The 16,692-nt window shown below is 39.2% G+C and overlaps 3 protein-coding genes across 8 annotated transcripts in view; all 3 read left to right on the forward strand.

The window, feature by feature from the left end:
- LOC132378282 (homeobox protein Hox-A3) overlaps positions 1 to 3,058 on the forward strand; it is a 43,725-nt gene extending 40,667 nt beyond the window's left edge. For all 6 annotated transcript variants that reach the window (XM_059945074.1, XM_059945070.1, XM_059945069.1 and 3 more), the window contains one exon: positions 499 to 3,058. In XM_059945074.1, the coding sequence (XP_059801057.1) occupies positions 499 to 1,271 (773 nt within the window). In that variant the 3' untranslated portion in view covers positions 1,272 to 3,058. The remainder of the gene's footprint in view (positions 1 to 498) is intronic.
- A 112-nt stretch (positions 3,059 to 3,170) lies between these two features.
- Positions 3,171 to 7,888, forward strand: hoxa2b (homeobox A2b). Its single transcript, XM_059945075.1, has 2 exons — positions 3,171 to 6,230; positions 6,744 to 7,888. Exons 1-2 carry the CDS (start codon positions 5,879 to 5,881, stop codon positions 7,481 to 7,483), a joined length of 1,092 nt encoding a protein of 363 aa, XP_059801058.1. The 5' UTR covers positions 3,171 to 5,878; the 3' UTR covers positions 7,484 to 7,888.
- Positions 7,889 to 11,820: 3,932 nt separating this feature from the next.
- hoxa1a (homeobox A1a) lies at positions 11,821 to 14,101 on the forward strand. The gene is made up of 2 exons (XM_059945082.1): positions 11,821 to 12,448; positions 12,834 to 14,101. Exons 1-2 carry the CDS (start codon positions 11,824 to 11,826, stop codon positions 13,178 to 13,180), a joined length of 972 nt encoding a protein of 323 aa, XP_059801065.1. The 5' UTR covers positions 11,821 to 11,823; the 3' UTR covers positions 13,181 to 14,101.
- The last annotated feature ends 2,591 nt before the right edge of the window (positions 14,102 to 16,692 follow it).

Here is a 16,692-nt window from a genome sequence, read left to right on the forward strand (position 1 = left end):
GCCCATCCATAATTGCCTTTGATTATGTGTGGTGAACCACCTTCTTGAACCACTGAAAATTATATGCAATCAAGTGCTTTTTTTAAGTAACCACTCAATAACTTGAAATAACATGCCATGTTAGAAACTGTAGTGACATAAACAAGCATATCTCTTGTAGAGGGTGAAGGACACTTCAAGTTGGTTTGTTAGTATTTTATGTAAAGTAGCTCAGATGCTAGAAATCAGTGTTCATTTCTAAATATAACTCAATATTATGATTACCTATGTATGGATGTATTCAGTATAGCCCATAGTAGTATGTATTACAGTTCTTAAAGGTCGAATGGCCAATTTTATTGTGTAACTTCCTTATATATATATATTCTAACATTTTATATATCTTTTATAAAGTAGATAGATAAATATATAGATAGATAGATATATGGATATTGAAATATATAGATATGAATATATATCCTTACAGATGTACTTAATGGCCATTTCCTTTATTTATAGTTGAAAGTTCTGCTGGTGAGAAAAGTCCTCCTGGTCCAGCCTCCAAGAGGGCACGCACAGCATACACCAGTGCCCAGCTGGTGGAATTGGAGAAGGAGTTTCATTTTAATCGCTACCTTTGTAGGCCCCGGAGGGTCGAAATGGCCAATTTGTTAAACCTCACTGAAAGACAAATCAAAATCTGGTTCCAGAATCGTAGAATGAAGTACAAGAAAGATCAGAAGGCAAAAGGTATGCTAACTTCCTCTGGAGGACAGTCGCCATGCAGAAGCCCCATCCCGCCCTCAGCGGCGGGAGGATATGCAAACTCGATGCATTCCTTGGCGACCAGTGCACCCTATGATCCTCACTCACCTACTTCCTTCAGCAAACCTCATCAAAATGCATATGGTATTCCTACATCTTATCCTGGGCCTCTCAACAATTGCCCACCTCCACAGAAGAGATATGCTGGGACAGCAGCTGTGACACCTGAATATGACTCTCACCCTCTTCAAGGTAATGGCAGCTATGGGACTCCTCACTTACAGGGTAGCCCTGTGTATGTTGGAGGGAACTTTGTAGAATCCATGCCAAGCTCTGGGCCTTCTCTTTTCAGCTTAACCCACCTTGGCCACCCTCCCTCTGGAAGCATGGACTATAATGGTGGAGGGCCAATGACCAGCAACCATCATCATGGACCTTGTGACCCACATCCCACATACACAGACCTTTCTTCACACCATCCGTCTCAGGGAAGAATTCAGGAAGCACCCAAACTGACCCATCTGTAATGGACCGGTTGGCTCCTGGTGTACTATCACTTTCTTATGCATTTATGTCATCTTAACCTTATGATTACATTTCTCCTTTCACCCCCTTTCTCCTTTTTGATTTAGTATCAATCTTTATAGTTTACATGTAATGGTGTTTCTATAGACAACCAATCCTTGCTTGTATTGCTCTGTCTCTGGTTAGTGGTTGTTCTTCTCATGGACTCCAGCCTTAGCATTCAGTAGTAGAAGTGAAGTACTAAGGCTTCCAGAACTTTGCATATATAATCTTCTACTCTTATGGAACAGGGTATATGAACAAATTTTCTAAAAAAAATACCTAAACGTGAATTTGTTCGTGCTTTATTTTTCCTTATGAGGAACAGTAAAATGGTTTATATTGCACTTCTTTACATTGAATGGTTAAACGAGATCAATGCGCTTGTACAGGGTCTCCCTGGGCAAATAGGAGTTCTTGTCCATCTTTCAGTATGTGTGTATGCTGGTGAACATTCAAATTTATTTATTTGCTCTTTCAAAGGAGAATAATCTAAGTGTTTAAAATATTATTTATCCCCATTGACACATATTTATAAAGAAAACTGTACATTAACTATTTACTTGGTTATGTTCAGCCTTGTGTTTTAAGTCATGGTAAATATATGTTTCTTTTTAAATTCCTGTAAGATACACAGAAAAGTAGTTTTCTGTCCATAATGTAATAAAGGAAAGCAATTTGGTCAATTGTGGGAATAATGCCAAGAAAACAGAATTTAGTCTGTAACTGTAGTATTCTTAAAATGAAACACAACATTGCCACAATTTTGTTTTAGATATGCATTCCATGCTGCAAATGAAATACCCGTTGAACAGCTAGTTCTGAAGAATAAATTTTTTTTGTCAGCAATATTGTGTTGCTTTGCTCAAATCTATGCACTATTTTCCTTCTGAAATGTTTGTAAAAATGCAAACCAGTTCAGCAACACACAGTAAAGCACACAGCCCTGTAATCAGGTTTCCTTTGTGTTGTGTGGCTACAACCAAGTCTTCCACCCCCACACTGTAACATCATCCATTTTCATGTGGCTGGCATCTGTCTCCAATGCTGCATTTATTGAAGTCCAAAAGGGAAGGGACTCTTTCTGCCCCCCATGTAGGAAATGAAAAACTCTACAAGAAAATGGTATTGGATTTATTATATTTAATAATTAATAATAGTTTCTTTGATCAAGACAAATACACACTACAAATAAAAGGTACAGATAGTACACTGCACAGAAAATATTTCACCATCCGAGAGAAGCCCAGCTATTGTTGCCTCGTTCGTTTTCCAACGTAGAATGCACGTGCTGAGAGGAGAAAGAGAAAAAGAAAATGTCAGGATTCAGAAATGTTTGTCACTCATGGTTTTAAATTAATATCTGATTTAGAAACACTGTTGGAAAAGATTTTAACTCTAGCTGATGAATGCATAAAATTCGAATACAAACCGGTTCTAAATAATGAAGAAAGGAAAACAGTCATACATTCGGTTGAGACATTTTGACACCGACCGTTCAACATACAAAAAGACTAGAACGAACATTGTTGGCTTATTTATTTTAAAATGTCCTTTTAATTTTCAATGTTAATGAAGTTATCACTTATTACCTCAGCTATAATAAGTTGCACCTATATTATAAACTGTGATGTAAACTCCATACAGTAATTCAATAGTTAAAACAATTAATGTTAGTTCAGGATTTTTTTTCATCCCATTGTATGTTTCCCCGCGTCAAGAACTGAAAAATAAAAGTATCCGGATTAGACTTCCTTGTTGTCAGATAGTTGCTTAAAATTACTGTTATGTAATTTCTTAATTTTCAAATAAGGTATTTTAATTCCAGGCATGCATTAATAATTACATAACCTTATGATCTATCAAACTACGTCTCAATATATATGTATGCAGTGTATATTGATATATAGTTAGAAATATGATTTTAGAGAATTTCTTAACGTGCTGCAAATTTTCCCGTGTGCTTCTAAAATTTTGGAAGAAACAAGACAAAGAAAGCTTATATTTGTTATGCTACATTTTTAATAAAAGGAATTAATTTCCATTTGATAGAGTAGGAGCGCTAAGAAAGGAGACGCCATGTTGTCGGTATCCTCTCTGTCGGAGTTTCCCAAAGGATATGTTGTCTAATTTATCTTCCTATCCAAAATACACGTAAGACCTTCTTCAACCGAGCTGCAATGCTTTAAATGTGATACTATTAAACTGCGGACCATGGAATTGAGCTATAACTTGGGCCGCAATACTCTAAGAATTTATTATAAAGCACGAGTTTCGTAAATTCAGATCGAACGAAATCACTATGGGTAACCTGAGAAGAAACCTCAACATTTTTTTTCGCGCATATTAGTTATAAATACTGTATTTTAACGAGAGCACCTTTATGATGTGATTTTGCTGTAATTTTGTACAATTGAAAACTAAAATCACATTTAGTTGAAAATGAAAGGCTAAATCGCAACGAAACAGTGTTTAAAATAGCTATTCTAACAATATTTATCGTTCTTAAGTGATATTTTAAACTTACAAATTTGAATTCACTTAGATACTTAAAACGCTTAAAACAAACCATTACTCCCAGAACACAATACGGATTTACCCATAACATCTAGCTAGCATTTTGATAGGACTTGCATGTTTTCCTCAAAATACTTGAGAGGCAATAGTGAACGATCCTCCCCGCATATCTATCCTTTGCTACATTTTGCAAATGGCAAAGATATTCATAAAATCAACATTTCCTAACCTTAAAATGCTCTTCTTTTTATTCCATACCATTTGGTGTTGCTAACAAACTGATTTGCGTTCGCCCACATATCCTTGCAACAGAGACCCTGAAAATTTGCAGAACGCCAACGCCTACTCAAGTTTCACGTACAAAAGCTCCATTTAATTGCAAAAAGCTCTTTTCATTTGTACATTAGCACCAAAGAAAAAAATCATCATTACAAACTTGCAAGAGGGAAAATAAGTGTTAATGATTAAATGTTTCTTTTTAAACGAACTCACCCCTTGGTGTAATAATAGAGTAGCGCTGATTATGGTATGAGGGTAAGCAAAATACTCTCTGCAACAATTTTAAGCACCAAACAGGGTTCTCACATTCTTGATGATATTCGACATTGCAGCGAGAAGCTTTAAATGTGTTCTTGGGGGCCAGAAGCTGTCAGACCTTTAGCCGAGCAAGATTGATAGCGCGCATACTTCCTTTCAGCTTTGTTTGCGGTATAAGCAATACGGAGGCCTAGCAAACCACTACCATTTCCATTCTGCCTGTTCCAATAAATTCCCAGCACCCTTGAATTCCTCGTTCGCGAAAGATATTTTGTCGACGTGCTGGTGTATTTATAAAATACTGCGTGGGCATAACGAATATAAGTGTATCGTGACTTAGCGTTCATCCCCTCCCCCGCCCCACCACCACACACGCCCTTCACAATTTAGATTAAAGTATAACTAATTTTATAAAGATAATTTAAAGATAAGTTCTTGAAAGCGAACGATCAGTTTACTGCTTCTGTTATGCTACGAAAAGCCGCGTTTAACTGAAACTCCTTCGTTTCATTTAAATAAAGTCATATCTTTATTCTATCTATCCATCTGTTTTTCTGTTCCAGCGAGTTTATCTGCGTGGATGCTTGAGTGTACATGTGTGTCGGTGCTTTGCGGATGATTTAAATTTAGTGGCCTACTATCACGAAGAGCTAATCCGTAGATGTTACAGATTTCACAAAATAAGATTATACAGTACCTTCAGTAATATGCCTTTTTTTTCGTTGGCCATAAATAAACGGCTATTAAAAAATCATACAATGTTGTATCCAGAATCATCACCACATTCGATATCCTGCGTGAATTATTGCCTCCATACCGTATAAAACTCAAAGAATATCCGGTACAGTACAAATATAATAATGGGGGGGGGGGGGGGAGACCGAACTCCCAGCGAAAGCATGGAAGCAAATGGCTGTAGCTTCGCCTTGTAACTTCTTATGTGGCTGGGTTCTGGGGTCCAATGTCAAAACTTTGAAGATTAATGGATTACTTTGTTAATGACTCTAGGCGTCAGATTTAGGTGCAAGATGATTTGTGAGGTGCAAGTCGTCTTCGTGACAGTCGGTAACACACAGAGAAAAAGGAGCCAGCAAGTGTGCAGGAGACAGAGAGGGAGACAGTAAGAAACAAGCAGGGCTGTGTGAACTGATTACCACGAGCTTTAAAACTGAAATCTTTTACACATTTATTATGGGAAGATATCAAAAAGTAGAAATCAAAACACCGCTGGCCCAGAATGAGGCGTTCCTCTCTGACTTTTTGGATCAATCACATAGACAGTGCCTTCTTTTGATTAAACCCCAAATTGTCATTGGGCAGACGCAATCATGTGACAGCGAATTCGGTCCAATTTCAACCTTGTCTCCATGAATTCAATAGTTTAATAGTAGCACGGTCCCCATACGGCTGTAATCAGTGAATTAGAAAAAAAACAGCAGCGATATTTATTTTTTTAAAACGGCCCAAAAAATAACTAACACCTAACTTTCTCCCCCTACGTTCTGTGGAGACGGCAATGAATTACGAATTTGAACGAGAAATTGGTTTTATCAATAGTCAGCCGTCGCTTGCTGAGTGCCTGACATCTTTTCCCCCTGTCGGTGATACATTTCAAAGTTCATCAATCAAGAACTCGACGCTTTCACACTCGACAGTGATTCCTCCTCCTTTTGAGCAAACCATCCCTAGCCTGAATCCCAGCAGTCACCCTCGCCAAAGCCGGCCAAAACAGAGCCCAAATGGCACAAGTCCTTTACCAGCCGCGACTCTACCTCCGGAGTACCCCTGGATGAAAGAGAAAAAAAACTCCAAGAAGAATCACCTGCCTGCTTCTTCTGGACCGGCAGAATCCCGTCTTTCCCAAAAAGGTCAGCTCAAAGACGTTTCATTTCTAATGATTGTCTTAACTTAGTCTAACTTATTTGCATGAAGTGTTTAATCAGTTTTATTTTGGCTACTAGGTAATAATTATGAAATCGAAGCACTTTCGCCTACTTATTTAATGGAGAATGATTTATTTGGCGAGCTAGTCAGAAAATGACCTTCTGTGCTCTCCCCATCCCAGAGTTTTTATATTTGACAGTAATGAAGAGTGATAGATGAGCGCGCTTTCATGGTAAAGCAGCTGATACAGAGATCACCAAATGTGCAAAGACTGTTGCGAACTTTGCTATAAGATTGGGGCTACTGCACACGTGGATTTTACAATATCTTTAATATTTTAGAAAGAAGCAGACGCTACGGTCGCAGACTCTGAAACAATGGATTTGCTGCATTCAGGCGGCCATTTTGTTGCAGTGGACAGATTATGTTTTATATTATTTTGGTTCAAATGGTTATAATCTGTTTCATGATTAATTTTCGCGTCCGTTTATTTGTAGAAACTCGTGAAATTCCGGATAATACAGGTGGGGGATCGCGGAGGTTAAGGACAGCTTATACAAACACACAGCTTTTGGAACTGGAGAAAGAATTTCACTTCAACAAGTATCTGTGTCGACCCAGGCGGGTGGAGATCGCAGCCTTGCTCGATTTGACTGAAAGACAAGTGAAAGTGTGGTTTCAGAACAGACGAATGAAGCACAAAAGACAGACCCAATGCAAAGAGAACCAAAACGGAGATGGTAAATTTAAGAATTTGGAGGACAGTGGGCAGACTGAAGATGACGAAGAGAAGTCACTCTTTGAGCAGGGCATCAACAATGTTACTGGCGCTCTTTTGGATAGGGAAGGGTATACTTTTCAAACCAATGCACTGACTCAACAGCAGGCCCAGAATTTACACAATGGAGAATCCCAAAGTTTCCCAGTTTCGCCTTTACCCAGCAATGAGAAAAATCTAAAACATTTTCATCAACAGTCACCCACTGTTCAAAACTGCCTGTCAACAATGGCCCAGAACTGTGCAGCTGGCCTGAACAATGACAGTCCAGAGGCCCTTGATGTCCCTTCTTTACAGGATTTTAATGTGTTTTCTACAGAATCCTGCTTACAGCTTTCAGACGGAGTATCGCCGAGTTTACCAGGGTCCCTGGACAGCCCTATGGATCTTTCTGCTGACAGTTTTGACTTTTTTACGGATACTCTAACTACAATCGATTTGCAACATTTGAACTACTAAATGAACAGTCGCTGTAAGCAAAATATGCCTTCTTTTAAACTCGTTTCCTTCCCTTCATTTCCTTTCAAATGGTCAGTATTTCCCCCATTTTAATAACTTGAATGTGTTGAGGAGCACCTATAATTTGCAAAGATGATTTGGGCTTTCCCTCATATTTCACAATTTGCTAATTCAGCAATACATGGGTCTACGTGAAAATTACTTTAAAGATATTGACCAGTCGCTACTATTACCTCTTTTACTTTTGTATTAAGTTAGGGTGAATTGCCATTAATAATTTGATAGAGTAAAGTATTATACGCTACAGGTAGCCACCCTGAAGCATTTTCTCTCTCAGGACTATTTACACTTAATAAATATTCTTTGTTTTCTTTTTGACATAAATTCATTAATGAAATCGAAGTGCCTGGTCAGTCTCGTTCTTTACTTCTTCTTAGTAGTATTTAATTGCGAAAAAAAAAACAATCCAGTATCTTTATTGAAAAGCTCAAAAGAAAGAATAAAACTGTGGTTGAAAACTTATCAAAACTGTGATACAGAGCCAGGGACCAGGGAAATCTAATAACGTAGCGTTTATTAAATCACAGACAACATTGGCACTTTCATGAGCAGTACAAAAGCCAACAGGCGGGCACATATGGAAATCAACATTTCACGAGAAATAAATCTTCTTAAGTTCACCCCATGGAAACATCAGCCACCACTGAAAATCTAGGAAAGAAGGAAAAAAGTTTAAGTGTCCATGGCCATGTGCACTTGTTATCAAACAACGCTCTTTATTTATTGATGTCAGTAGCTAATCTTTAGCGCCGATTCCACTATCCCTTATCTCGCTTGCTGCCACTCATCATCAGCAATATAGATTCCCATATGTTTTACCACGTCATGCGCGATTAACCTGATATTTAAAAAAAAAGATCTCAGGGATTCATAATATTGCCACGTAGTTTACTATTTTTAACTTACACGCCTCCTGAGGAATATATCGAAGTGCAATTTTATTCATTTTTTAAAAGCTTTGAGAGAGTGTAGTAAGTAAAATCTATTCAACTTTCTTATAAAATTATTTTGATAGAAGTCTGAAGTAATTATGATCTGATTTTTGTCCTCATTTTATAAAAGGCGACACGTATTCTAATTCGTTTTCACGTTTGTATTTCTTTCAATAAAACAACTGTGGGAATGCTTCCTCGTTGTGCACTGGGATTAAAAGGCAGCCATTCCTTTTTTTGTTTTAACTTTCCTATAACAACCCCCTACTCCCACCCCCAGCTTCACGCCGGCCCTCAAAGAATTTGTGGTAATTCTTAGTTCGATTCAGCCGAAACTTGTGTACGAGCGGCGATACACAGCGCTCGTGTTCGCGTCCCGAGTACGTTGGGCTTTTCCATAAGCGGTGACGGGAACCGCTCTGGAGGTAATACTTCCCAATCTCATAAATCAACCCTCCTTTATGAATGAGTATGTCATGAAATGGATCAATCGCAGTAGCACATAACAAAAAAAAAGTTAGCTTACGTATTTGGCCAGTCGGGGATCCCCTGTCAGTTTGTAAGTTGTAGGCGTTCAGTCGTAATTCATTTTCACAGAGCGCGGCAGTTTCTTACAGCTGCCCTGACACACACGAATTTGAACAAACTACTTAAGGATTTACAGCAACGCTACTGTTACTCTGGAGTTCCAATTATTTAATCATTAAGCAGGGAAATGGCGGAAATGGATTTTTATTGCATACTATTACTGGCATTGTGTCCAAGTGTTTTTTTAATATGTTACATGATCAGACTACTGTATCCTGTCCATTGGGAAGACAATGCTCTTTGCTATTAAAAGCAAACCGCACGGGAAACCGTGACACATTGTCAATAACTCGTCTCTATGAACACGACATAATGGGCAGGCTACCAGAAGATGTGCTGTTTTCGCTGAAAGTATAACCAGAGAAGTGTGCCCATTTATTCTGAATTATAGGCTCTCTTTCCCTGTTCAAATTACATTGAAATCCAAATATCGGCCTTGTTTTAGGGGATGAGGTGTGTGTGTGTGTGTGTGTGTGTGTGTGTGTGTGTGTGTGTGTGTGTGTGTGTGTGTGTGTGTGTGTGTGTGTGTGTGTGTGTGTGTGTGTGTGTGTATAAAAGGTGGGGTGAAACACTTATTCACTGCTTATTCACTGGGTCCTTGGAAATCTGCATCAAGATATTCCTTTCACGGTCGGGGAGAATTGCTTTTCTTTGCAGAATTCAATACGTTCATAAGGCGTTACAACATTATTTCCCCCCTTAAATCCATCTATCTTAGACTTGAGGAGGCAGCGTCCTCTGCACTGATTGTTCAACCCCAGAGAATAAAAATGGCGGAGCTGTTTGTTACAGTAAAGCTTTCCATTTGTTTGAACTTGCTAGCACATGGAAGGCGGAAAAATGTCTAAATGCAGCTTCTGGTTGCCGCATATTACGTGGGGGGAAAGAGTGTATTTTTTAAAGGAATACAAGACAGGAGAGATTATATTTTAAAATGAGTCAACAAAGCGTACTATTGAAACCAGTTAAAAAGAAATTTTGATAACCTTTGAAACAAAGTATATCGTATTTTCCTCAGTACTTTATAATTCGATATCGATATTAAACAGTGTTTGTACCATATTTAATTTAAAGTGGAACTTTGCTGAAGCTAATCGATAGACTACAGAATTATTTTTGTTTTACAAACATTGAGTATAATAATTCCTTAGTTTGGGGCAAATGTTATGCGACAATTTTCATCATATTCTTCATTTAATACCGTATATTTATTATATTCAAAAACACAGGTCGTAAATAGCAACGACCACCTCACTGCCACATCTAAGCAAATATAATACTGCGTTTGATTGATTTGAAAAGATTGAATGTTTCCTAAAGTCTAAAGGAACATATACTTTCATTGCTGGCAATCTCCATGCTGATGCTCTGGAGCAAGTAACGAAATGGTCCCGGTTTTCCTCGTCCTGTCGTCATTCCCCAATTCTACAGTGGGATTAGAATCGGCCGCTTGACATAATTAATTATTCCGAGTAAATTATTGTCTGTAAACCTGATCCACGTCGGTCAGTAATGCGCAAAAGATTGATCTGAAATTCTGACCGACCCTCTCCGCTTGGAGAGGCCTCTACAGGAAGCTGACAGATGGCCGGCAGCGCCTTCGAATCGACCGCGTTTGCCTGCATTATGCTACGGCCAAGTGGAGTTATTATTCATAACTGCGTGTTAAAAAAATGTACACTCTGATTCCCGCAACAAACAGAATAAATAGGCGGGCCGCCAATACAAGGAAGATCCTCTGGCTGCCTGTAATCCTTTCGTGAGGGGAGGGGGTGGCTGCTCCCAGCAGCCTGAGTTCGATGGAAGGGTTTGCTCATTTCCATGCCAATAGCTGGAACGCAGAGAGAGGATAGACGCAGGCCAGGCCTTGATAGGCTGCGGTTAAATTCGTGCTCAGTGAAGATATGGCGCCTCCTTTTACAATCGGACGCCACATCACACACAGCTTAATTATAAATATCTACATCATAAACCCTTCAGTCCAATTAATCATTTTGCCCTCTGCTTTGAGGTCGTCCTTATGTCTCGCGGATTAGCACTGAGGGCAAAATCAGTCAATAATAAATATTCACTGTCGATCCTATACGGATCGAACAGCATCAGTTACCTGTATTAAAGTGCATGAACCAGAATAATACATAATAGGTTTCTCACAGACTTTCCCGACCTAAGATAGAAGGGCTGGGCTCCAATACAAAATTAAAACATTGTTCTCCCACCCTGCTATATCTGAGGCACTGGTCAGAAAAAAATTAATCCCATAGGCCGACAAAAAAAAACGATCGCCTCCTCGAGAGGTTCTTAGATGCCAAGTTTTAATATTTACCCGCGAGTTTCTTTCCTTACCTGTTTGCAAGGCTGCTGTGCGGAAGAAGACGGACATCTCCCCATTGTAGATGTGCGATCGGCGCTTACACTAATAACGTAGCAGACCCGAGCAAAACAGTACGTGGATCTTGAATAAATTCCTGCTGCATTCTGCCGGGCATGCTTTGAAGTATAATGCATTCGTGGGCTAATAATGTTCGCAACCTTGATGGAAGAGCGTTTGTAATTTAAATGCCAGTACAGTGATCGATCACCGCCAAGAGCATGCAAACTTCGCAGCGAGCATCGCAATTGGCCAATCGGCGTCACGTGGCCACACTTCACTGTATATTGATATAATTTTCTTTCAGCTCTATTGAGGAAGTGGGGAAGTTGGCACGGTCCATCCAGGTTGGTGGACAGTCACTTTATATGCTGGTTATCCCATGACAGATGGACAATGCAAGGATGAACTCCTTTCTAGACTATTCCATCATTAGCGGAGACACTGGGACTTGTTCTTCTAGAAGTTACCATGCAGATCAAGGAATTACAACTTATCAGTCTTGTGCCGTTGGCAATAATAATAGCAACGTTGATGAGCGCTATATCGTGAGCAGAGGTGTTCAGATAAGTGCTCCCCTTCATCATCACCACCATCAACGTGCCAACTACCCACATAACAACCTGGGCATTCCTTATAGTGCCCACCCTAACTGTGGGACAGGATACCCAGCACAAAGCTTTAACACAGGCTATAGTCATCACTATTCACTGAACCAAGAGACTGATGGCAACGGAGGTTATCCTCAGTGCAATCCAGCCGTCTATCCTGGAAACCTCGCCTCAGCAATTAGCCCGCAGCACCATGGCTTTGGCGGGATGGTGGGAGCAGGCCAATATGCCCATCACCCTTACAGGCAGGAGCATCAGAGTTTAGTGCTCGCTACAGGCTGTCACCCTATGTCACCCGTTCCTGGTTCTCACCAGGAGGCTTGCTGCTCCCCGTCAGCTGAAACTTCTCCCCCAGCACAGACCTTTGAATGGATGAAAGTGAAGAGGAATCCGCCAAAGACAGGTGAGCTGAAATTACCTTGCGTATATCGTTTGTTTTACGGATAAAGGTAAGTGGGCTGGAGAAGTGTCTGCCAAGTCTGTCAGCTCTGGTGGAAAACAATGAATCTTACTCTGTTGCATATTGTTAAAGATGACCTGATGAGCTCACCTCCTGCCTTTATTATTTTTCCTGTGATCTATTATGTCTTCTGTACCTCAACCGAAGTGGATTTTAAACATCAACTAGTTGACGATATGTAGCAGTAATAACTAAAATTGTCTTACGTATCTTAAGTGTCTACGTGGCTTAACAGTGCATCAATCTTCGACCAGAAATTAGAAGCAATTATAATTTTCTTCTCTTTGACTTAATTATTTATTCTGTGATCTTTTTTTAACTGGTTTAGGGAAGGCTGGTGAGTACGGATTTGCCGGTCAGCCCAATACGGTGAGAACCAATTTCACCACCAAACAACTCACGGAGCTGGAGAAAGAGTTCCACTTCAACAAGTACCTGACCCGGGCCAGGCGGGTGGAAATCGCTGCTGCCCTCCAGCTTAACGAAACACAGGTAAAAATTTGGTTCCAGAACCGCCGCATGAAGCAGAAAAAGCGGGAAAAAGAGGGTCTTACCTCAACTTCTCCGGCCACACCTGGAAGTGAAGCGAACACAGAAGACGCTTCAGATAAATCAAGCTCTACCTCGTCGACCCCCTCCCCTTCATCATCTACCTCAGAAACTCTCAATACTTAAGGCTAAAGCATTCCAAACACCAAACCAAACGTTTTACCAGTTGTCTTTAGTTAAAAAGGAAACAAGATGTAACTCCATATGATTTTTCTGGGAAACTAACTAAACGAAACATTATGGGTTGGGGAAAATAATCTGCCAATCTCTAAGCAAACCAGAGATGCACTATTTCAAAAGCGTTTACACAGAAAAAAAATCAACTACTGTATAATATAATTGTCCTATTTTAATTTAACGTGTTGCATATATATTGTAAGCTGCGCTGGCTGTATATATTGTCAAGAGTTTATCTTTTTACAAATATTTTCTAAAAAAAAGATCATGTTGAGAGCCAGGGTCACGTGGCCCTTATATGAAGTAGATGTAGAGATTTTATATGAAAATGTAATCGATGAATTGGAGTGGAAATTATGCATTTCTTGTTCATGCAGAACGTCGAGCTGAGTGAATAGAGATGCTCTGCCCACACTGTGGAAGGTTATATGTACAGGAGTTATTGTATACTTCATTGCACTGGGCTATGTAAAATGTGAAAAGTGAAAGATGTTAAGTATATGTCCCGCCCCCTTCCAAATGTAAGTTGGTTACCTCAAGACCAGCAGTAGCACATTGTTAAAATACCTCAGAATGATCACGTTTACTCAGATATTTGTTGGGCTTAATGTCATGAGCTATCTGTTAAAGTAAGTTAATTAAGAATGTAAGCCAAACGAACGTTTCTTTCTTTCCCCCTGTGGTTTGTGTCTAGAATTTTGCATGATACAATGCTGTCAGTGTGTACTTCTTCTACATTACTGAGTTTTATCAGTTCTTCTCTGTGACTAGATGTTATATACAATCAGCACGTGATTTCAGACAGTTCTGAGATTTTTATGAGACTGAAATCCAGAACAGAACTTACGGGTCCAGATAATAAATTCTATTAAAATGCTGCGTTTCTTCGTTATAATCTAGTATGTTACATTTTCCTTGTCGTTTCTTGAACTTGCTTACTTAGTAATACTATTTCTAAAATTTCTTTTTCCTTTTCTCCAATTTTTTTTACATTACATGCATTTTATTTATTTTAGATTCTTAATTGATAAGACATGACGAGAGAGGGGAAAAGTAACTGAGATTAATGCTTGCCGATTCAAGCAAACCGAATCAAAAGTCAAAAGGGACGTTTTCTACTCATAGGAAAAACAGCGGCTCTTTAAAGAACCCTTTTCAGATCAACATTAAATGCCACACATACCAGATCGACAGAGTGACCTTTTCACCTTGAACAACTTATTTACATATATGTAAACAACGCACTTTCCAAAAACACTGCCACCAACTAGCTTTAGATTATTGCACCAAGATTCCTTTGCTGGTTTCACATGCACGTAAAAACAGTTTAATCAAAACGCACAGGATAAGAACACAGCATTATCGAATTAACTTTTTAACCTTAACCATTTAAAAAATATTGTTTTGACGGAACAAGCTGCTGACGCCGCGTGACTAGAATGTCACTGGCATTTGCTTCAGAATCAACACGATTAGACGCACTTTGGTGTCAATAGCAAAAGTCGATGGTGTTTTAGGGCACGTCGGCCACATCAATGGAGAAATCTGCTATGAAGCTGCCCGCATTTGGAAGATTGAAGTCGATGTAAAGAGAACTTCAAAGAAACGAACTCTTGCTTTATATATTACTCAAAGGCCCAATATCGTTTTGTTTACAAGAGTAAACAAACTTGTACAAAAATCACAAGGCGAAAGCCAACCTACCTTTTAGTTCCCTTAATTTAATGAGCGGGCTAAATGTTCGTTCAATACAAATATACTGATTTTATTTATATTTTAGAACGCACCTGGGTTCCAATGTGAAAAAAAGGAGTAATTGAAACGATATTAGAAAAAGGGCAATAGACTACATTTATGTAACACTCTTCATAACTTTAGGACAGTTTCAAGCACTTCACGGCCACCGAAATTCTTTTGAAGTTTTATCAACGTAGGAAATACGATGGCTCCAAATAAGATGGAAAGATAATTCATTAGATAAATTTAGATTTTACAGTTACTGTATTTGTATGTTTCCACAATATTATAGAAGTTCACTTAATATGATTACGTTCCCTTACATAAACTTTCCCTAAAGTTTGCACGGACATTATGCATGGCTGTAATGTCTGGCCATCTGTTGTTGGTGAATAGGTGCAAAATCCAATCCCTAATTGATCCCGTTTGCTTTCTCACTCTTAGGATTTTAGCCCTCGCTACTCTAAACACTCGGTGTCACGTTGTGGAAAGAAAGTCGAAGGAATGTGTGCACTTTAACGACTTCTTGCCAATGCATATGCCATCAATTTTGTGTACACTCGAGAATAATCGTCTGTAAGCGTGTTACAACCAACACCAGCCCTACAAAATAAAACTCTCCAAAACGTATAATGAAGTCATATGCTGACACGTTCCTGCATGCACAACATGCTGGAGGGCCTACAGCAAGTCAACCAGCAAACGTCGGCTGTTTATTCCTTTCCATATATGCTACCTGACCTCATGAGTTCCTCTCGTATTTTGTGTGTGTTACCTTGGATTTTCACTGTCTGCAGAATCTAAACTCAAGAGATTCTGCAGATGCTGAAAATCCAAAGCAACACACACAGATGCTGGAGGAACGCAGCAGGTAAGGCAGCATCCATGGAAATAGGCAAACAATCGAGGTTTAGGGCCGAGATCCTTCCTGTGTTTATGACTTTTCTACACGTTCTAATTTACTGAAAGACATAAGATACCTGTCAGATTTACAATTCTTTTAATTTGATGTGGAATATATATTCAACTAAGATATAAATTCGCCGTAACATTTAGAATCTGCTCAATCCACTAATACAAAGATCAAGCGATGACCTTTTTCTAATTTGGGCTTTGTTTTCTTGTAGGGGTCACGTTTTTGATGAACACCGAGGATATTGTGCCCTTTATTCGTGTACTTTGTGACTTTTTTGTGTGTTGAATTGATCTGTCATGAGCACAGTAGCATTCTTAGATGATGATTTGTTTGAAAACGGTCACGAGTTAGAGCATCTAATGATAAGGCAGAGATGGCCCAAACGTTCATTCCATTGTAACATTCATCCTCCTGAATTTACCTTTTCCATGTAGAGACTCCGCATTTCCCTCCAGGGCAATCAGATTAAAGCTGATCAATATTTACTCGGTGTGAAAGGTTGACTGAAAACCCTATAGCTAAGAAACTGTTCCACTCTGCGCGTTCAACCCTGTGTAATCTTCAGTTCACTGAAAGTTCAAGCCGAATTAATTCAGTGTTGGGTCATTTTCAAATTAGCCCTCTTGTTTGTAGCCCGAAGTAAGCCCAAACATCAAACTCCAGACAAATATCTTAGACCAGAGATATGGTGTAAGCGAACTACGCATAACCACACTAAAAAAAACCCTCGCAGAATTCAGAGAAAAATGCAGGGTATTAAGCAAATTGTTATCCTTGTTTGAGGTCAAAGTTCACCCCACCACCGAAT

The sequence above is a fragment of the Hypanus sabinus genome, chromosome 20 (assembly GCF_030144855.1).
Source record: "Hypanus sabinus isolate sHypSab1 chromosome 20, sHypSab1.hap1, whole genome shotgun sequence".
NCBI lineage: Eukaryota > Metazoa > Chordata > Chondrichthyes > Myliobatiformes > Dasyatidae > Hypanus > Hypanus sabinus.

What these genes read in the sequence shown, in the direction of transcription:
- hoxa2b (XM_059945075.1), top strand. Translation starts at nt 5,879, where the DNA reads ATGAATTACGAATTTGAACGAGAAATTGGTTTTATCAATAGTCAGCCG. An exon ending in ATCCCGTCTTTCCCAAAAAG is followed by an intron (nt 6,231 to 6,743) that starts GTCAGCTCAAAG and finishes GTTTATTTGTAG; the next exon opens with AAACTCGTGAAATTCCGGAT.
- hoxa1a (XM_059945082.1), top strand. Translation starts at nt 11,824, where the DNA reads ATGGACAATGCAAGGATGAACTCCTTTCTAGACTATTCCATCATTAGC. An exon ending in GAGGAATCCGCCAAAGACAG is followed by an intron (nt 12,449 to 12,833) that starts GTGAGCTGAAAT and finishes TAACTGGTTTAG; the next exon opens with GGAAGGCTGGTGAGTACGGA.